The following is a 22851-nucleotide window of genomic DNA, read 5'->3' on the forward strand; positions in this document are numbered from 1 at the left end:
TTTTTTTTAAGTTAATGTTTTTCCTGGATTCTTTGCCATTGATGTTTTGCACACATGTGCATATTTACTGTTTCTGTTAATTGATCATATTTCTATTGTCTATTCTTATAAGAATAAAAATCTCAGAAAACTAAAATTAACTAGGTTCACAGAAAGACTGCCTAATTGCTCTCTGCTATGTCCTCATGCTTAGCACAAAGAGACCCCAAATATACATGTGTTGTTAAAGTATATTTCAGAGGTCAGGAGCATTATTTAACTTACTCCCTATGTTTCTTTTTTTGATCCTAAGAAATCCTATTATATTCCGTTTATTTTAGTAGAGGTGTTTAGCTTCTAAATTATATAACATATTTTAGAATTCAATTTTAAAGTCTGAATAAGCCCACTGGTGCTTTATGATTTACTCTTCTAGTTCATTTCCTCTAGGATAATACATTGATCTTTTTTTAACTAAGTTAATGTATCTGTAAATATATCTTAGTTTAGTTAAGATAGGACTGATAGACCTGTCAGACTCAGATATTCAAATGACATTTTTTAATGACTTTAGATGTCATCTTTACTCAGTAGCAAGCATAGAGCATCATCTGGTTTCCATATTTGGATATTTAAGAAGTTATTTAAGTTGTACTATGATTTTTTGGAAAATGCTTTGTAACAAACAGTTAACAGGTAAGATTGTCTTGCTCTCTGGGGTGTGGCAGATGAAACAGTTCTTACTCCTTTTTATTTCTATTTTCTTAACTTCTGATAGAGCATATCTGGGCAATTCCTTCTGCAGCTTCTCTTCCAGCATACCCTAACCATCCATTGTTCTCTAAAGTAGGGGTTCCTCACCTGGGGTCCCCAAGCTCCCCAGAATCAGATTTGCAAAGAAGTCTATAACTCAAAACAGATCAAAAGTCACTATTCTAAGGAGCATTCTTTCGACACACCAGCACAAATTCTTTGAAGACCTGCGCCGAGATGGCAAATAGAATTGAAAAGTAACCACATAGTATTGGGTATTCCTTTGGAGTCTCTGATATTCTGTGACGACTTCTGTCCCTGGTATTGTTCAGCACCCCCCCCACTGCATATTAGTAAATGGGAGTTGTGATGTTTCCTTGGACTGTATCTCATGGACATCAGTTTATATTGTTCACATGTAGATATGAACATATAATAGATCATGAATTCATAAGCTAGAGAGTACACATGTAGTAGAATGCATACCATTTAATATTATACATTATTATTTCTGATTGTTAATTTATTTCCTAATGCTATAATTTAATAATTGAAAAATCTTTCTGTAATGAAAGGGAAGCATGAGTGAACCCTACATTGTAGCAGTAGATTATAATTAAATTTAATTTGCACAATTTTGGAGTGTTTAAAGCTATTTTATATTTGTGTATATGGTGCTGCAATATGATTGTTTGTTTGTTTTATTTTTCTATTGTGTGTTTAGTTCAAGTGATAAATCCCAGGATCAGCAATCTTACTGCTACAGCTGCTGAGACCTATGCCAATATCAGTTGGGCATATGAGGGACCAGAGCATGTGAACTTTTATGTTGAATATGGTGTAGCAGGCAGTAAGAAACAATTTCATTACCCAATTTTTAATTTGGGGGATACATCAAGAGATTAAGAACATTGTAAAGACTGTACCATGGATCGTTTGAAAAATAACATGGTCCAATTAAATGTGAATGAGCTATCTAAAAAAAATTGCAGTGAACCCTCAGCCTACTACATAATTTATACATAACTAGGAATCCCCTTTTTTCATGTTATTAATAACAAGGGGCGCAAGTTCCAATACAATAAATTATTTTCACATCATGTTATGCCCACAACATGTCTTTAAGAGTAATAAGGAACTTATTTGTAAGTAAATTATATTTGTAAGAATTAGTAGGAAAGAAAAAAAGTGTTTTTTTTAATTGAATCTTGAAGTAGCAGAAATCAAACTGACTTGAAAGTATTTGTTTGCCAAACGATCCCAACAGAATTTTACAGGAAATTGCAGAAAATTAACCCTTTGAGAGCACATCCATTGTGTGGATGCCCAAGTCAGGCTCTGATCTTACATCCTGGCCACATCTGCTGGGAGATGGGTAGCTTTCATTTTCAGCATTTTATGAAAACACAGTGCCCCCTCCTTAATGCAGCATGCTCTACATATAATAAGAAGAGTGGCCAACATGTATTTGTGACAAAATGGTGAACAAAGTCCAACTTTCCGTTTAGGCCTTTATCATGTGACTAAATATTTTTTTAGAAATAATGATCCCTTTAGAAATAATTGGTTAAGTGTCAATACTTGATAAAGGTTGGATCTGTAAATTGGATAAATTTTAAGGCATTTAAGTTTACCAAAAGATTCATCTTGTGACTCTTTAAAAGAATTACTCCCATAGTTCACTTAAGCTATTTAATGTATAACAGTTCTTTTTATAAACAACTTTAGAGAAACTCCACCATTTCAAAGGCAAGATACAGAATAAAAAGCTTCCCTTGTATTAAAAAGAATGAATGCAATGGGAATATCTACAATTAATAAGCAATCTATATATCCAATTTTCCTTTGAGAATATTTTCATGTAGGTCATTGTAATTAATTTATTTGGCATGACTACATTTATAATAATCTAAAATGGTAAATGTAAGCATCCTAGATTTTGTCTTTAGCTTATAAATAATTTTCCTTTCTTGAAGTATTAAGTGACTTCTGGTCCTTTAAACTATTCAAATTTGTTGTTTTTGCAAAATTTCCGTAGGCAAAGAAGAATGGAGAAAAGAAATTGTAAATGGTTCTCGGAGCTTCTTTGGGTTAAAGGGTCTAATGCCGGGAACAGCATACAAAGTTCGAGTTGGTGCTGAGGGGGACTCTGGTTTTGTGAGTTCAGAGGATGTGTTTGAGACAGGCCCAGGTGAGGCACACACCACACCAAGTTCTGGCTCCCGCTCAGAGGTGGAGGCCGCCGGGCGCTCCAGCTGGAGATGGGGGCTGGTGGAGCTATGTTATGGGTAGGGCCATGAATGTCTTTCTGTGGGGCCCTGTTGGGTTGGGAGTTCTTGGTTTTAATGGTCTTTGGCTCTTTATGTTAAATGAATTACAGAATTTAGCAAATTGTCTTTAAGCACATTATTACTAGAAACCATTACAAAAACAGAATTAAATGTTATTTTTAACTTATATTATTTAGATAATTCAATTTTCCATGTCACTTACATGATTACACTTGCCCTCAGAGTCAAACTGAAATTTTTAAAATGCCTTTGAAGTTGAAATAACTTATAAGAAAGTCACAACTCTTTATGTCAAAACGAACTACAACTCAGCAGAACCCTGTAATTTGGTTAAACAACTGATATAAATATTATCAAATTTGTATGAAACAAGAAATTGTACCGTTTATATGCTACCTTTTTATCACACCAAATTTGACTGCCTGTATATATTTACTTTTGTGAACATTATCAAAATACACATGTAAAAAGTAAATTTTCTAAAGTAAAGAAAATTGTTCATGTAAAATACAAGAACATTCATTTGTTTGCAAAATAATCCCTGATTACTTAAATTTAAACAAGGGTTGTGTGGTATGTGTTCACTTTGTGATTCATACATCCATGCTATTTTCAGTCACTTTATGTGTTCTTGCGGAAATATTCCAGATCCTATAGAACTCATAGACAAATGTGCTTTTTGTGTCTTTCATTAACAAAGCATTATGATTTTTAAAGTCATTTCTTATAATGTAGAAAATATACAATCACAAGTGGTTTTAAAAAGGAAATAAACCAAAGATAATACTCAATAACTTATTGATCTATATTTTTACAATACGCATTTGCTAAAAATCATAATGTTTTAAGAAAAAAGACATTTTTTCTTTTTTCTGTTTTCTGTTTTTCATGTCCATTTATATAGAAAAGCACTATATTAAACTTAAAAGGGGAATATCTAATCCACAGCTAGTTGGCAAGGTTTTTGTTTGTTGTTATTGATCATTTTTAATTTCAAAATGCTAAAAACTCAAGTAGATATTCTGTTCCTATACAGCCTAGAATGTGAATAATAGTAACAGTACAAGCACTTAGTCAGCTCTAGTGTATATCAGGTAGATGGCTTTCTAACTCAGACCTTACAACATCCTATGAAGTAGGCACTGGTTTTACCACGCGCACCTCATGACAATACTCAGAGAGGTGGAGGGCCTGCCAGATCACCCAGCTGGAACATGGTAGAGATGGGATTCTAAGCTCAGCCCTCTGACCTGGAAGAAAGACTCTTGCTGTATCCGCTGTGCAAAGCCACAGAGACCCATGCACCAAGGAGAACAGGTTGTCTCAACTCTGATGGCTTCAGTTAGCACTTGGTACATCTAGTCAGTGATTCTGGACTCTTAAAGGCTCCACTTCTTCCAGGCTGACTTGTAGGTGAGCTGGATTTTAGGTGAGTTAGAGTCACTCTCTAAATCAAGTTGTAGCATTTCTTGTCCTTTCACAGGACACCCTTTAGAGAATTGTTTTTTATTCAGCAGCATGATGCCTACAATTCCAGCAGCAACTGCCAGATTGTTCAAGGTGAATAATTGTGATAGGTAGACCATTCTTGTGTGTCAGTGTTGGAGAGACAGGATAAGTCCACACCAGTTATTGACACTTTTTGACATATAAAGGTAACTATTAAAAAGAATAAATGTTGGCTGAACCCTAGTGACCTTAGTTAACATCACCTCTAAGAGCAACTGCTGTCAGCATTCTAAAATACTGTGATTCTCCATTGCTCCAGCTCCCTTCTCCCAGCGTATAGTGCTCTATCCTTTAGGCCTGCCGGATTAGCTCTGGTGTGAAAGCATTATCTTCTACTGCTCTTACTCCTCCTCTCCTCCATGCTAGAATCTGAAGTGTAAGAATGTCAGTACTTGGCACAAAAGCAAACCATTTGGCTAATTTTTAAACTCTGCATTCATGAGTTGCTTCTCTTTCCCTGAGTTCTGCTCATTCCAGGAATTTAGACTCAACTTTGATCTCCACTTGTTTCATGAACCTTCTTACCATGACACCGTCTCTGCCTTTTATAGTCTGGATTTTTAAAGTATATTTTTAATTTTTTCCTATGACACAAACTGAAAAACAAGTGAAACAAGACTAGGCTGTACTTTTTTCTCCATACTCCTGGTATGACCTCTTATTAATACCAAGCTAGCTGGTATGACCAGGTATGAGCTGATAGGACCTCTCATTAACGCCACCCACCTTTCCTTCCTTCCTCCCTTGTGTTCCTCCATTACTAGTCTCTCCTAGGATTTAAAGCAGATTTGTTTTTACTAGGCTCAACAGCATTGTTTTGTCAACTGTCTTCAAACTTTGACTAAGGTCAATTTTTTCGCCCTTCCTAAACATTTCTAACTATTTTAACTGAACACGTTATTTTATACTTAGTGGATTCCTTATAAGTGGTATAGAACAAACAACCTATTCTCTCATCCTCTCCCTGTCCTGTTAATTCTGTGATTCCAAATGCTCAAGCACAGAGCACAGGTTATCCATGATACATACAAGCAGCAATGTGATAGCAGAAGACTGTTGTCTAGGGGCTGGGTGCAGTGGTTCATGCCTATAATCCTAGCACTCTGGGAGGCCAAAATGGGAGGACTGCTTAGCCTAGAAGTTTGAGACTAACCTCAGCAACATAGTGAGATCTTGTCTCTACAAAAAATAAAAACAATTAGCTGGGTGTGGTGGTGCACACACATAGTCCCAGTGACTCAGAAGGCTGAGGCAGAATGATCGCCTGAGCCCAGGAGGTTTGAGGCTGCCATGACCCATGATCATGACACTGCAGTATAGCTTAGGCAACAAGGTGAAACCCTGACTCAAAAATAAAAAAATAAAAATAAAAATAACTCCTAGGAAATAATACAGATTTCATTTCTCTGCCTTATTTTCACATCCTTTGTGTTTAATTTATTATTTTATGGATTACTCAAGTAATACATAAATATACTTACGTATATTTTTAACTTATAATTTTATTGTTAAAAAATTCAGATAAAGTAAATATTATTTTTGCTCTCCTACCCACCCTAACTAATATCTACCTATCAAAACATGGATTTTAAAAGGAAAAGTTCCTTCAATTTCATTCTGTGTGTCTGTGTCTGTATGTGTATATGTGTTATGCCATTTGATTATGACTCTGGTTTATATGTTCCAGTTCAAATGATTTGGGGCTGTCCTAAGAAGGCTTGAAGCCTCTTATAGTCATACTGGGATTTAGATATTTTCTCATGTGGATGGAAAGTCAAGAGAATTTGTTATTTCCATTTACATGATTTCTGTTTTTTGTTTTGTTTTGTTTTGTTTTTATCAACTTCTGATGCTCTTGTATGTGTGTGCATGCACACGTGTACCTATTACCATATTGTGCCTGGCCAACCTTAAATAGTGGGGCAGTGAAATATTTGATCATTTTTTCTTTAGACACAGAGGCAAAAACGCAAAGCCAGTTTGGATAAAGAAACATGTCCAGTTTTTACACGGTTGCATAGCAGCAAGCTGCAAGCTAGCAGTTCAATCTTGGCAGCCGCCATTTTTCCTGGGCAAGGTCTTGCTAGTATTTGAGCACCTTATTTCTACCTCATCAGTTGTGTTGAATTAGATGAAAAATGTAAATGCTGAAACTACTCACCACAAGATTATAAATCAGCAAACATACTAAAAACTAGGACTCTCCAACCTCAAATGCTCAAGAGACTTAAGCCACTTGGTTTGGGGTTCCTTTTTGAAGAAAAAGCACACAAAGACCACATGTGAATTCACAGAACTATATTGCCAAAATGAATGTAGTGGTGGCTATTTAAACATTTTTACCCGTCTCAGAAAGGAAAGTCCCTATGGCATTTTTTTTTTTCCAGATTTGCTTGCAGATTGGCTGTCTGGACATGTTTTCAGGAATGCATTATAGCAGGAGAACATGATGGCATGTTCTGTGGAGTCAGACAGACAGGAGTCAGATTCCAAACTCTTGGGCAAGTTCTTTACCCTCTCTGGACATGTGTTTATTCCTAATGCCTACCTCAGAGGATTGTTGTAAGATTTAATGAGATTATGTCCTCCGCGCAGTTCCTCGCTATAATCAGGGTCCAAAAATGTCCGCTGTCATTGTTATTACTATTGTCTTCATCATTATCCTCATCATCATCATGACTATAGTTATGTTTATAAAAAGAGGAAACTGCCTCTACTGGTGACTCACTTGTATGTGGTTGTGATATAGTTCAAAACCTCTTTAACTGATGAGTCACAAGAGTCAATTGGGGGAAAGCTACTGGCCTTTGACTTGCATTCCAGATAATGTATTTCTGTTTCTCATTTTATTTCTTCAACATACTTCCATACATTGTTTGCATTTCTCTTCACACTTGATTTTAAGTGTTTCCTATACTTTGTGTGGAGAAAAAGAGACAATGAGATGCTGTTTTTGCAACATACAGCAGAACCTGGGATATGTATAGCCATGCTTATTTTTACATCCAGAGATCACGTATAGCCATGCTTATTTCTGCATCCAGAGATCACACCCACCTAACTCAACTATGTGAAACATATTCAGAAAAAATTCAGTCAAATTAAAATCACAATACAGGCATGCTTATAGAGTCAAAAGAAAGCCTTTTACCTTGATTATGGTCAAAAGAGAAAAACTAAAGGCCTTTTAGAAAGGATTCATACCAATTTATTTAAGCAAATCCGCATGGGCATGTCTGAATAGCCATTGATGCTGCACTTTGTCCCATATGATTGACACGTTTAAATAATATTGGAAATACTAGTTATTCTGTGGCTTATCTAGGAATTTTTTGCAAATTATGACTGATTAAATAAAGGCTTCAAATTTATTTGCCCAAATAGAAGACATGAAAACTGAGTGAATATGTATACATGTGAATGAGTATTTTCTCTTCAAATTAGTTACTTAATCCAATAATGATTCCACTGATCAAGATATATTTCAAAGCCTCTATATTCCAAAGAAATAACAAATGTTGATCCTATGAAGGTGGACTTGGTTCTTCAGAAATTTTAATTCAGAAACAATTCTTATGAATAGAATGAATAACAAATCTAAGCAATATTTTGGGTGCAAATTGAGATGCTATATAAAATAATAAGGCTGGTTTTCTTATGTGGACAGATTTCCCTTTTGGGGAAATGTGGACCATTTCCCTTTTGAACAGATTCCTAAATCATTTTGAAAATGGCAATAGACTTGCAATAACATTTTAGTCTCTAAAAATGGTTCCTTTGAAGGAAAAATACTCCATTAGATGTGTACATTCTGTTCTGTTTAAGACTCAGTTTTATATTCTTATCATTGTACTTCACGTACAGTTTATCCTATAAACAGTAAATTTTGCAATTGGTTTGAGAATATGTTTCTATTGAGAATATATAGTGAAAACAACTGTGAACACAATGTTCAGTGGAGTTTGTTAGCATTTAGTACCGTTAGCATTCAGATTTCTCTATTTGAATTTTTTAATTAATGAAAATTCTTTTCAAAGTTAAGTATTTTTATAATTCCTGATTAATAACTGACAGATTCCAATTTGGAGCCACATGTAAAATGTATATAAGCTCGTGTAATAAGGCAATGTTTTATAACGAGACTACAGCAGTTCCCATCTTCTCCTTAGCTCACTTCCACCAACACTATTGATTTGTTTTCCAGCGATGGCAAGCCGGCAGGTGGATATTGCGACTCAGGGCTGGTTTATTGGTCTCATGTGTGCTGTGGCTCTCCTTATCTTAATTTTGCTGATTGTTTGCTTCATCAGAAGAAACAAGGGTGGTAAATATCCAGGTAAGAAAGAAAGATTAAAATTGCTTTATAATGCTGCTATACCCACTAAACTAAAAAGCAATCATGAAGGTAATCATGTAGAGGGCAACCACATAGCTTCCCAGAGCCAAACACTTGGACTTCTGGTTCAAACGATTCTCTATACTTTTAATGTAGTGACAGCCTCAACATTATCATGGATCATAAGGCATTTGGAGGAATAAATCAATCTGTTCTCTGAAGACATTAGTGAGTCTTCTTTCTTAGGTTCTGCATATATTAGAGATGGTGAAGCAGCACCTGAAACCAATTGGCAAGGGCAGGGTAAGAGGAAGGTGCACAAAGTTTTCAAGAGGAAGTAATGTATTAACTGAGTCTTAATACTGAGATATGTAACTTGCTTTCCCTATAAGGCTAGTGGTTTATTTAATTGACTGTGTCCACTGAATTTATATTTTCTTTACCGGACCATTTTCCCATTAGTTACAAGAAAAAAAATCCTGCAAAAGAATAGACTTACAAAAACAACTTGTAGCCATTAATATAGCTGATATAAATAGATTGGTAAAGTAGAAGGGGGTCTTAGACACTTACAAGTCAATCCTTCCCTGGTGAGTAGGAGACTAAAGTCAACTTTATGTGTTAACAAATGTTTCCTCGAAATGACTGAAACATTGAAACAGATGCATGACTGCATAATATGGTTATACAGCATCTACCTATGTATAGAATTATTTTTCACTGCTGTATATCTCAAAGAGTATGTTCTTATAAACTTTGAGTAAGGAGCCACAGGATCAATGGATAATAATGTCATTTTGAAATGTCAAAAAAGTTAATTTACAGTTATGATGGATACATAATAATTGTACATATAAGGGGTACGTGTGATGTTTTGATACAAACATACAATATGTAATGATCGAATCAGAGTAGTTGGGGTATGCATCACCTCAAGCGTGTGTCATTTCTTTGTGTTAGGAACATTCTAATTCCATTTTTTTAGTTATTTTTAAATATACAATTAAATATTGTTGACTATAGTCACCCTGTAGTGCTGTCTAACTATATCTTTGTTGTACCTGTTAGCCATCTCACTTTACCCCTTCCTCCCCACTACCCTTCAACCTGGTAACCATTATCGTTTTGAAATTTTTAGTTAAAGAAAAGGAAGATGCACATGCTGATCCTGAAATCCAGCCTATGAAGGAAGATGACGGGACGTTTGGAGAATACAGGTGAGCCTCTGCTCCTGCCACTTATCTTCTCCGCCAGCACAAACATGGTCCCAAGAATGGGACTCAGCTAGCATCGGGCTCCGCCTAGTATTTCCTGTTTTCCTCAAATACACATTTCAAAACACTTCCCTCAAGGTTAAAAGTTCTCTTTTCATTAAAAAAAAACATATTTCCAAGCCGGGCTCAGTGGCTCAGCCTGTAATCCCGCACCTTTGGGAGGCTGAGGTGAGTGGATCGCCTGAGCCCGTGGGTTCGAGACCCGCCTGGGCAGCGAGACCTCATCTCTACAATAAATCAAAAATCAGCCGGGCATGGTAGCGCATGCCTGTAATTCCGGCTACTTGGAAGGCTGAGGCGAAAGGATTGCCAGAGCCCAGCAGGTCGAGGCTGCGGTGGCCGGGAGCGGCCACTGCACTCCAGTCTGGGTGACTGAGTGAGACTCCAACTCAAAAAAAAAAAAAAAAATTTCCACTGTAGTCCTAGGTTTGGAGACAATGTCTTCCACTCTGTCATATTTTCCAGAGGCCTGTGCCGTATTGGTCAATCAAGAAAAACCAGGGTGTTCCAATGAGTGTTAACACAACATTAAAGCCCCTACAAAGTCTGTGTTGTCATTTTCCAAACATGCTTTTATAAACCCAGTGTTTTATAAAACTTTTTACTCTCAGATTTGAAGCTAGTTTTTCTTAAATAATCCCTATACCCTTGCCTGTTACATGATGATTAGATTGTTTTCGAAGCTCTTGATTATTAAGAACTATCATAGTCCTCTAGGCAGTGTGTTAACTCACAGAATTTGTATACATTCTTGGCTTGACTCTGTCATCAAGAAAAAAATTTAACATAACCTATTTGCTGAAGTTTTTAAAAATCTCCTTTTTAAACACAGATATTTTTGCCTAGATGTAATAGATACTTCCACAGAAAAAGAAATTATTATTTTAGATATGTTTAAAAACAGAAACAAAATATATTTATTTAAGTAAAAGATTGGGATTCTGGCATTCTAAAAGTACACTTTTATTTATAAAACACCCTTTTTTCTTTGTTTTTTTTTTCCTTTCTTTTTATAAGTCTCTTGCTTATATAAAATGTAATCTTTTAAATATGCACTCAACCCATATTGAGACTTTTTTTGCCAGATGAAAGGGCTTTTAGATAAAATAAAATACTTCACTATTGTGACTGCCAGGCGACTTTGTAGATAAGATATTTGTGTTGTTTTACTTGTCTCTAAAGCTCATTTTTGTTTTTTCCATGTCAATATCATGTCAATACCATGGGATATCATATGTTCATGTGAAATAATGTCAAGGATGAGAAATATAAAACTGAGAAAAAACATATATTTTCAGTAAAATTGTTTTCATACAAGTTTCCATGCAGAGACAAGTGTTTTGCCTTTATTTCTCAGCACCTATGTTTTTAATGTCTAATCTTCTCTTCAAGAGGTGTAACTATGGTTTCTACAAATGCTCAGAATTTCCATATCTCATGATACAGAAAAATGCCTAGTAAGGATTGTCTTGATGTCAAAAGTTAGTTCTGGGGCTAAAAGTGTATGAAAACCTCATGCAGCACCCACATCCAGTCCACCTAAAAGGTTTTCATAACGCGTTAAAGCAACCCACAAAAGCCCACAGCCTAGGGCATCTGTGTCTTACACTGAATGAATAGAAATCTTCCCTGATGTAGTTCACTCTTCTACATGTTTCTTCTATAAAACTGGTGAGCTGACACTAAGTAACTTCTTATTTTTAGAGTTCTTATGGCTATAATTCTACACAGGAAATGTATACCCTCCCTTACTTATTGTGATGAAGCTAAATCTTTAATAGAGCCTGAAAAATATATATAGTTGCATAAATTGAAAATAAACCATTACACTTTAAACTTATTCTTCACATGGTAACGGATTCAACATGACCATGCTTGAATGAATCTGGCAATGCACTGCTCACCACATGGGTCTCAAATATCAACTTGCTATTTTAGCAATGTGAAACCATGATCCAAAGTCATTCACCTTGCTCCAGGTAGTTATGCTATCCACTCCATTAAATCTGGACTAAAATCAGGGCTGATTTTTATGAACTAGCTTGTAATTAAAAGACTGATCTTTTTACTTTTAATTCAGCTGCTCATCCATAATTCATGGTTTCTGTGCTCTCCTATGAGCTGTCTACTAAGAGTAATATGATCTTGTTTTCAGAGCAGTACATAGCAAGTATTTGGTTACTGGCCTCGTAATCACTGTGTTTACTTTTATTTGTTCATATGTGCTGTGTTTGGGAAGCATTTGCAAATGACTGTTTTTAGTTTAAGCTTTGAGGTTTCAGGGGAAAGAGACTTTTCCTTTGGGCCTATTGAGTGCAAACACAATTGATATGAAGACAAAAACACTTGTCATACATGCAATGGCATTAATCTGGAAAGTACCAAAGGAAATACGGTTCTGATGGGTGTCTTCAGTTCTAAACACAACTGAGTGATGTGATTTTTTAAATGAAGCTAAAAGTTCATAAAGACAATCCCACAAGTGAAATTACCCCTCCACATTTCCAACTACCCTTTTTTTTTTTTTAGATGTGGCTTTGTCCTCTGATTTCCTGACACTACCTCAGCATTTTTTCCCTTTGGTTTCTTTTCTATAAATACATCAGAAAACCTTTATTATCTTAGAAGTCACAATTAATGAAAATGATTCCAACTGTTTATAATAGAATCTTTTTTTTTAAAAAATTACATTTAAGTATCATTCTCTTCTCTAAATCACCAGGGTCCTGTCTCTGCTTTGCACCTTCTTGAAGTTTTGAGCTCTGTATTTTTTATTGATTCTTATTTTCTTTCATTCCAAAAATAAATTATCATGCTGATCACACACAAAATTAGGACTATTGCTGAAATGTGAATTAATTCTGTTTATAATTTGCTCATTCTCCGACCTGAAGATGAAACCATTTCTTCATGGCTGGCTCTGAGCCAGATGATATTTCATAGTGCAAAGAGGGATGGAACTTCAATGGTGGCCAAATGCGATTTTTTTTTTCATATGCTATAACCCTGTACCAACACCCACCCCCAAGCAGTTATCCTCTGGCAGAACCCTGCAGCTTGCTTTGTTTGTTTCTTTAATTATACAGACAGTAGAATCTGCATCCTTACTAGCATATAGAAAAATCAGAGAAACAATGCAATCAACAGTGTAAGTATTTTGTTTTTATCCTTTAGATCCATTCTTCTTGAAACCAGAATGAACCTAGGTCATAAACCATACACCCATGGTACTTGAACTCATAACTTGCTGCATCATTGGTGGCTCTGGCCACAGGAATCTTGTCATTCATGCAAACATGACCTTGTGGCAAGCATGCAAACCCATGCCCATAAGGCTTGAATGTTGCCAAGATGTGTCACATTGGTTAAATACTTTAGACTTACTCTGTTCACAAACACAAACTGGTTTTGGAGCAGAATAATGGACTTTTAGAGAGGGGGTTGGAAAGAGTGTTTGTCTGCAACATGACCTGGCCAAGGGTGGGTGATAACTACAGGAAAATCAGAATTATCACAGACTTACCTACTGTTGCGGAATTTTACTCAGTAGGCACTTAATGGGTGTGCACAACTCTGAACCAAGTGCTGTTGAAAACAATTGAACTCCCTAAAAATTCAATCTTGCCTTGGCCTCCCAAAATGCTGGGATAACAAGCTGAACCACTGAGCCTGGTCTCAATTTGTGAATTTTAAAATTCACAATTCACAGAGAAAGGAAAGAATATATCCCAATGCTTTGTCAATCATCATAAAATTAAGAAGAAATGACATTTTTTTACTGTTAGATTTCTGAAGAATGTCTAAATGTCCACTGTCTCCTCTACTGTTATTTTACAATGAATTTATTCAACCAGTGTTTATTGAGTGCCTACTGTATATCAGGCCTTGGGGATATTAAAACCAATGGAATTTGGTCACATATTGGGAATTTATAGTCTAGTGAATGATGCAGAGAAGTAAAGAACAATGACCAGAGTGTGAAAAGGGTACAACTAAAGTGCTGAGTGAGGGAGCGGAAGAGGGAACCCAAAGCCAAGCAGGCAGTGTAGGAAGGCAACACAGGAAGTTTTCCCAGAGTATGTAATACAGGAGCTGGGCTTTGATATTGTGGTGTGAACATTTCTTCCCACTGCGCAACCATCTTAATTCACGAATGTATCAAGAATGTATTTTGTAACTATATGTACTATATTATAACTGCTTTTGAAATTCATTTAATCTTTGGCATTCTGAGCTAAGAATTAATATCTGATACATCCTTTCCTTATAAATTCTCATAAAAACTTGTATGAATTTTTTGTTTTGTAAAGCTTTGAATACTATGTAGCTAAATATGTGTATGACTTTTAAATCATCTTCTATAGCTTTCTTGATTTCTCTTTTTTGGGAAACTACTCTTTCACAATTAAACTTGACAGCGCTACTTTCCTTGGCACAATGTCAAAAGCAGTTTATTTGCTGCTTCCATTATAAAATTCATCTTTAATTTAAAGAAAGGCAAGCACTAATATGGTGCGTCACACAACCTTGTAGCCACTCATTGTATCTGGCAAGTTTGTGTGTGTGTGTGTGTGTGTGTGTGTGTGTGTGTGTGTGTGTGTGTGTGTTACACAAGGTATTTCTTAGAAGAAGCAGACATAAGTCTGCTTATGACTTGTATGTTTTCTCATTTAATCAGATTCCCATTATTAAAGTGTGATATTACATCACACCACCTATTAAACACCACTCTTAAAAACATCTTGCTGCCTTTGAATGTTGTTTCCTGGAAAGACTTTGTGGATGGAGCACCCACTTCCTGCCTTCTCTTCTTTAAAGCACAGCCTGTGTTCCTCTCCTCCACTGCAGCCATTAAGCTGGAATGAATGGCTGCTTCCAGAGAGCTTCTTCCTAGCTAGTCATGCAGCATAACTATTATAATTGTGTATGTAAAAATCCAAATGAATCTATGGGCAAATACTGAATTAACAAAATAACTTAGTAATGTTGCTTGATGCAAAAGTAACGTAAGCAACATTACCAAAACTCTTTATTTTAGTAATTGCCTGTAGAGTCTTCTTGATTGTTTACATACACAACAATGGCAGTTATGAATAACAACAACTTCCTTTCACCTATCTTTTTTTCTTGTCAAATTGCTCAGTATTTCCAATGCAGTTTTGATTGGACCTGGAGAGAGCAGCAATCTCTACTGTTACTACTGATTTTGAACAGTAAGCTTTCAGCATTCACCATCAAGAATGATGTTTATTCTAGGTTTCTTGGAGACCCCCTTAATCGGGTTAATGAAAGTTCTTTCTGTTACTAATGTATGAAAGTTTTTATCATGAATGGGTATTGAATTTTGTCATATACTTTTTTATCATTTATTTACTTTTATTTTCATTTTAAAGATGTGGGGCACAATTCAGGGTTAGGTATACAAATGTTCATTATGCAGGTACCCTTGCTGATGAGGTGTGCCCCCTCTCCCAGCACATTCCCACTACTGTCAATCCCACCTCCCCCATCCCCCAGCAGCTTCCTGCTACTGCCGATCCTTTTCTTATAGTATTACAGTAATTGTTCAAGGTCCACTTACGAGTGAGAACATATGACACTCAGTTCTTTCTTTGTTTCTGTGAAAGATCACTCATATTATAGACTCTAAGTCCATCCAGGTTGCTGTGAAGTTCATGATTTTGTTTTTCTTTATAGCTGTGTTATATTCCACTATGTATATGTATCACAGTTTTTTAATCCAGTCCTCTTTTGATGGGTAGCACGGTTGGTTCCATGTTCTTGCTACTGCTAACAATGCTTCAATAAACATACATGTGCAGGTATCTTTTTTATAGAGTGATTTGAGTTCTTCCAGGTATATTTCCAGTAGGGGGATTGTGGGGTCATATGGAAGGTCGATTTTAGATCTTTTAGGAATCGCCAAACTCATTAAAAAATTAAAGGAATGGTTCTCCTGACACATCTAAACTTTAACATGTCCCAAAATGAACCATTAATCTTCCACCTGAAATATGCTCCACTCTGAAGTAAGGTTTCTTCCCAGGTTCTTGCTACTCAAACCAAAAATCTTGGTATCAGCCTGTAAGCCCGTGCCTTGGGAGGCTGAGGTGAGTAGATTGCCTGAGCCCGTGGGTTCGAGACCCACCTGGGCAACTTGGCAAGACTTCATCTCTACAGTAAAATAAAAAATTAGCCAGGCGTGGTAGCGCATGCCTGTAGTTCCAGCTATTTGGAAGGTTGAGGCGGAAGGATCACCGGAGCCAAGCAGGTCGAGGCTGTGGTGGCCAGGAGCATGCCACTACACTCAGTCTGGATGACACAGTGAGACTCTGACTTAAAAAAAAAATATTGGTATCATCTTTTTCTCTATTATTCAATATTCCACCCCTCAGAAAATCCTATTATCTCTACTTTCAAAATATGTTCATAATCTGAGCATTTTCTAACACTTCCAATATTCTACTCTGGTCTAGGTCGCTGTCATCTCACTCTTAGGTTATCACAATAGTCTCCCTGACTCTTTAGGACACGGGGTGGCAAATTAAACATTTTAGACTTTATGGGCCATGTGGTCTCTGCTGCAACTCTGCAGTTCTGCTGTTAAAGTACAAAAGCAGCCATAGATAATATGTAATAAAAGGGCATGACCCAACTTTGCTATAGTTTACCAACCCCTACCCCCTGGGTAGGCCATTCTCAACACTGATGACAGAGTAATGCTTTTAAAATATAAGTCAGATTATGTCACTCATCCTTTGAAAACACTCCAAGACTTCCTGTTGCACTCAGGGTTAGAGGCAGCATCCTTACAATGTTCCACAAGGCCCTGATTAGTCCTGCCACCTCTCTTAACAAAGCGTGTTACCCACATGGCAGTCTTGACAAAACTGTCTTCTCTTTGTTCCAGTGACACAGAAGACCACAAGCCTTTGAAAAAAGGAAGTCTTAATTATCTGTCTCTCTCCCTCCCTCCTTCTTCTTCCCCCTCCCTCCCTCTCTCTCACACTCTGTTCCACACCCCCACCCCTTTCCTTCAGTTCCAGCCACATCAAGTTCTGGTTACTCCTGCTGGAATCCCTCTTCCTCCAGCTATCCACTTGACTAAATCAACTCTTTTTTTTTTTTTGAGTTGGAGTCTCACTCTGTCGTCCAGACTGGAGTGCAGTGGCCGCTCCCGGCCACCGCAGCCTCGACCTACTGGGCTCCGGCGATCCTTCCGCTGCAGCCTTCCAAGTAGCTGGAATTACAGGCATGCGCTACCACGCCCGGCTGAATTTTTTTTGATTTATTGTAGAGATGAGGTCTCGCTGCCCAGGCGGGTCTCGAACCCGCGGGCTCAGGCAATCCACTCACCTCAGCCTCCCAAAGGCGCGGGATTACAGGCTGAGCCACCAAGCCCAGCTAAATCAAACTCTTCAAGTCGTTGATCAGATGTCGCTTCCTAATGAGACCTTCCTGGACATCCTATTTAAATGCCAACTCTCCATCTCCTCCCTGATGTCTTCCATCCTCTCTACTCAGCGCTGTCTTTTCCACAGCACTAATCACCTTCTGACATATATAACTATTTTTATTATGTTGATTGTCAATTGTGTTTTCCTCTGCTAGAAATAAACTCTATGCGGTCAAAGTTTTCGTCTATTTTGTTTGCTGATATAGCTCCAGCGCATAGAGGAATATTTGTTTTAGAATAGGCACTCAATAAACATTTATGGGAGGAAGGGATGAGTGAATGGATGACTGGACTGAAGAAATGTCATACATAAGGATTTCCTGTAGTATATTCCTTGGGACATTAGTTCTACAAAGCAGAATAAGACTAATAGTTAAATACAGGTGACAAAATTCTACTCATTATTGAACTCCTCAGTGGAATTAACTGTCTCACCAAGTCATGAGCTATATTTCTTTTTCTTTTTCTTTTTTTTTGAGTTGGAGCCTCACTCTGTCTCCCAGACTGGAGTGCAGTGGCCGTTCCCGGCCACCGCAGCCTCGACCCACTGGGCTCCAGCGATCCTTCCACCTCAGCCTGCCAAGTAGCTGGAACTACAGGCGTGCACTACCATGTCGGGCTGATTTTTTTTATTTATTGTAGAGATGAGGTCTCGCCATTTTGCCCAGGCAGGTCCTGAACCCTCGGGCTCAGGCAATTCATTCACCTTGGCCTCCCAAAGCATGGGATTACAAACTGAGCCACTGAGCCCGGCCATGAGCTATATTTCATAGAAAGTATTAGAGCAAACCCAGAAGTTAATGGTTACATCCCAAAGATGCTGTATAAGCTATTTTTTAAAACAAGGTTGGACACTGAATGTTATATCCTCCAAAATGCCCCAACACAGACCACCCAATGTTCTGTGATACCTCCTTGTTTATTAGCATTGGTGGAAGTACAGTTTATTCAGATTGCAATATAATTATTCAAGTTGCAACAAGAACTTGTGTATTGTTGAAATAGGTAATTTTTAATAGCAGATACCAGTGTCCTATTATGCTAGGATTATTCCCCAGGCTTGAGAAAAAATTGAAACTGCTAGTAAAAGTTATTGTCAAAACAGCTAGAGTATGTGTGCATCTTGAAATATTTGTATCTTGGCTAGAAAAAAAGAATGTCACTCTGAAACAGAGGTAGCAGCAAAGTTTTAGCACAAATTACTAGATGAATACTACAGCTAAGGCAATCTTTATTTTATGTTTGGGCTTTTTATTTTTACTGATATGGTATACATTTTCTATTTTGCCTTGCATTTTTGTCCTTGAAAGAGAAAAATATTTTGGATCCTGTTATTGCCTTTTTTCTGTTTTTTCCCCAAATGTTACCTATTAAGAAATAGATCCACGTATATATTTAGTTATATGACCATATGGGTAAATATTCTAAAACATAATGATTACTCTTCTGCTTCCAAAAATGTTGCTTAGAAATGTTGTTCCAGAAATAAGCAGATAATAATAATAGAGACCTATAAAATTTTATTAAAGTATATTGCTCAGATTCCCACTCGACATGGATAGGCTGCAGAACACACATGGAAACAGGGAGTTGGGGGTTAAGATGAGATAGGAAGTATTTGCTTTTTACATGTTTGGGATCATTCACATTATTTAGAATATATTGGCGTGCCTTTCATGGTACAAATGTAGTGCTTTTAAGCTAAAGTGTGTCTCTTTCCAAATTAATAAATCTTTACCCATTAACTAAAATTCTTACCCCCCCTCAAAAAAATACTGTGTACTATCAGTATAAGGATTTTGCTTTTCTTCTTAGGCTATTTTCATTTGTTTCTTCTGCATCCTTTTAATGGGATTTGTAGGTCCCTTGAAAGGTAAGGTTGAAGTTTACTAGCTGGCCTGCACTCAATAACAAAATTATTTGAAATGCAGGGTTTTGCTTCTCCTTCTGGCTCAGAAAAAAGAAATCCATATTTCACACTTAACCAAAATCACGCTCCATTCACATGGAATCAGAGATATTATGCAGTTTAACATACTAACTTCTCTACTTGCCATAAGCTTTTGTCCCCTGTTGCATTCAAAATTGTGATGATTTCAACTTTTCTCAGTTCTTCCTTGTTTAATGCTTGTTGATCGTTTCTGGGTTGTTTTCAACTCGGGAATCAGAATCTGTCATTGAAATTAACATGCGCAATCGGGAGCCGTCCACTCTACCGAAGACTTCATGATTCAACCATTTCTGCTCCTGATTTTCATTCCAACTCATCCTAGTCATTGGAGTCAACCTGACAGTTAGATTTGGCTAGAGAAGCCCAGGACTCCAAATGCTTTTTCATAATTTGCATGCATGATCTTTAAAAACAAGGCATGTTACCCACATGACAGTCTTGACAAAACTGTCTTCTCTTTTTTCCAGTGACACAGAAGACCACAAGCCTTTGAAAAAAGGAAGTCGAACTCCTTCAGACAGGACTGTGAAAAAAGAAGACAGTGATGACAGCCTAGTTGACTATGGTGAGGGGGTTAATGGCCAGTTCAATGAGGATGGCTCCTTTATTGGACAATACAGTGGTAAGAAAGAGAAAGAACCAGCTGAAGGAAACGAAAGCTCAGAGGCACCTTCTCCTGTCAATGCCATGAATTCCTTCGTTTAATTTTTGAGCTCCTTGCCAATGTCTCATTTCTCTAGAAAGTTTATCTTAAGCACTTGTTAGTCAGCCTTCTCATACTATGAACATATGGGCAGAGAGTGTATTTTCTGTTCTATGTTAATATTATGAGAATAGTTAGCAAAAACATAACTCGGTCAAATGGTACGTTCAAGTGAACTGGAATGCTACGTGCATAATTTTTTGTTCAAAATGGGTATTCTTTATTTCCTCAGAACTGGTAAAAAGAATGCAACGTCAACAACAGATCATGTTATTTCCTCTTCAGGATACATTTCGATATGATGCATGAAAAATGCTACACATTTAAAGGACACACCCGTGTATGTTATTAAAACATGGTTTGGTACTTTGTTTATTCTATCCTCAGCTGAACCCCTAAATATGAATTCCGTTTTCATTGTCAAGAGTGTTACTGTAGTGTTCTCTAGAACTTCAATGTCTTTGTGGACATTGTTGTGAAATTGGTGACTCTATGTCTAGCTGTCGTTAGTCTTTTTGGGAGACTGTTAGGAACAGTATGTACAGTATATACTTGCTAAATGAGTTAATTATGACAGTCGCATTTGCCGATGCTTACTGAGACTCTATTACCTGCTTTTGGCTCCTGTTACTTCATAAGCTTCTTAATTCTCCAGGTATTACGGCGGCACAGTGTTCTACTTTTCACATCATTTCTATGTTCAGTTATTTTTAGGCATCAACGATGCGTATTGCAGTGCATTTCGGCATTTATGCCATACTGAAAGAATCAAAAACACATCACTCAAGTTAAGTTTCAGAAGGATTCCAGAGAACACAGGGCAAGACACATACAGTGCCTTCAGACATGAAGCATTCCATAACATACTGCATTCTAGATCAGCTGGCATGGTCCATTCTGCATCCTAGACTACTGTCATTGTCTAAAAGTAACTTTTAAAAAGCAGGGTTGATGAAAACTGCCATGCTGAAAGAAAAAAAAGGAAATGTGAAAATAAAAATAATAAGATGGTTTATTTTAAAGAGCATTTTCTCACAAGCATAAAGAAAAGCTTTGTCACCAACTGGAACACACAAGGATTCTGTGGTCCTTTACAGTTTATATTACATTCAGTAAGAAAGATGTCAACATGCTAGAAAATTAATTTTCAAAAAATCTTATTCCAAAACTAAGAGTATACAACAGCATGCCAATAGTAATACATTATTTTCTAAGATGCTACTTACATGAACTTTCAAAGTGTTCAGCAGTAAGCAATGTGTATGCCAATTGCTATGGACACATTTCAGAATCTAAAAAAATCTGACAAGTGCTTAATAGGCCAACAGTCAAAGGGATTACATCTGTAGTTAAAAAAATAAATATATATATATTCTATCATATTCATAAACATCTATCAAATGGTTAACTCCAAATATGAAAATCTATAACAACCTATGGTTGAAGGAATGCTCAGTTTCATTTGCCAATAAATTGGTTTCTCATAACTTGCATCAAGTTTAATTTTAAGTAAAGCTTTTTATATGTAGATATTTTGTTGAATTTGTAAATACACTTAAAGTGTAGATGCTATATACTTATAGGTGTTACATACAAATAAACATCAAACAATGTTTATGTTGTACTGTATAAGAAGGAAGCTAATTAATGCAGTGCATGGGATTGGAAGGCATCTACTTTAAATATCTTTTGGGTTTTTTTCCCCCCTTTTTTGCTGTGAAATTGAAATAGTGAACTTTTCTACGTATTGACAGGAGGTTTCTAGATGAACTCTTCAGAGCTTTGCCTATGGGGCACGGTAGGCCGACTCACCTGGCATCTTTGATATATGTAGGATGAAGCAGAGTTTGAAATAATCCCAAGTAAAGATGGCCCTAAATACATTCATGTCTCTATATTCACTTTTCACAGATCAACCTGTCTGTTGGAAACACAAAAAGACAAAACAGGTTTGCCTTGGCATTAGAGAGCACAAAGATAAAAGTTACTTTAAATCTGCTGATGTTTTGGAAGAACAATAAAAACACAATTTCTTCTTCCATACTGGTAGATGCTAAATTCATCTGTGCATGAAGGGTTCACTTCTGCAATAGTGCAACAGATTTTGTATTAAAAATTAAATGTGATTTTAAAAGTTCCTCTCTCTTTTGTAATTTATCATGTTCCTAGTGGAGTGTGAATGTCCAAGTTATGGTATATGTAACAGTATGGGCAAATGTGACTGAATTTCCGTCAAAAAAAAGTAACTATTAAACGGTCTTGATCTCTTTGTGATTTTTACATTTTTCAAAAATATGCTTCCTTATGTTTTAAAATAGTGAAAATTTTGATTTTTACTTTCAAAAGGCTATCCTATGCAGAGACATTAAACACAAAGCTAAATATAAAACAAAGCCCATAAGATAGGGCATATCAAAAAATATTAATGAAAAGCAGGACCAGCTATGAGCAGCCTTTTGAGAAAAGGTTGGAGAAAATCGATGTTGCTTCCTTCCCCAAAGCCTGGTTGCCAGTGCCTGCTGCCAGTCACGACCCTCTCTTCTGCTTGCCTGGACCTCCACCCTCCCCAACCACAGGCAGCTTGGATTTCTTAACTCTC

At 36.7% G+C, this 22851-nt stretch overlaps 1 protein-coding gene across 17 annotated transcripts in view; it reads left to right on the top strand.

Moving 5' to 3' along the window:
* NRCAM (neuronal cell adhesion molecule) overlaps positions 1 to 22524 on the top strand; it is a 287278-nt gene extending 264754 nt beyond the window's left edge. For 9 of the 17 annotated variants that reach the window (XM_008071489.1, XM_008071493.1, XM_008071494.1 and 6 more), the window contains 3 exons: positions 8737 to 8868; positions 10007 to 10085; positions 20017 to 22524. In XM_008071489.1, the coding sequence (XP_008069680.1) occupies positions 8737 to 8868; positions 10007 to 10085; positions 20017 to 20254 (449 nt within the window). In that variant the 3' untranslated portion in view covers positions 20255 to 22524. Of the gene's footprint in view, positions 1 to 1456; positions 1583 to 2770; positions 2924 to 8736; positions 8869 to 10006; positions 10086 to 20016 lie in introns of all 17 variants that reach the window. The other 8 variants (XM_008071480.1, XM_008071482.1, XM_008071483.1 and 5 more) reach the window with 2 other exon arrangements.
* Positions 22525 to 22851: the final 327 nt, after the last annotated feature.

This window comes from Carlito syrichta, unplaced genomic scaffold (genome assembly GCF_000164805.1).
Source record: "Carlito syrichta isolate Samal-C Ts95f unplaced genomic scaffold, Tarsius_syrichta-2.0.1 Scaffold314339, whole genome shotgun sequence".
Lineage (NCBI taxonomy): Eukaryota > Metazoa > Chordata > Mammalia > Primates > Tarsiidae > Carlito > Carlito syrichta.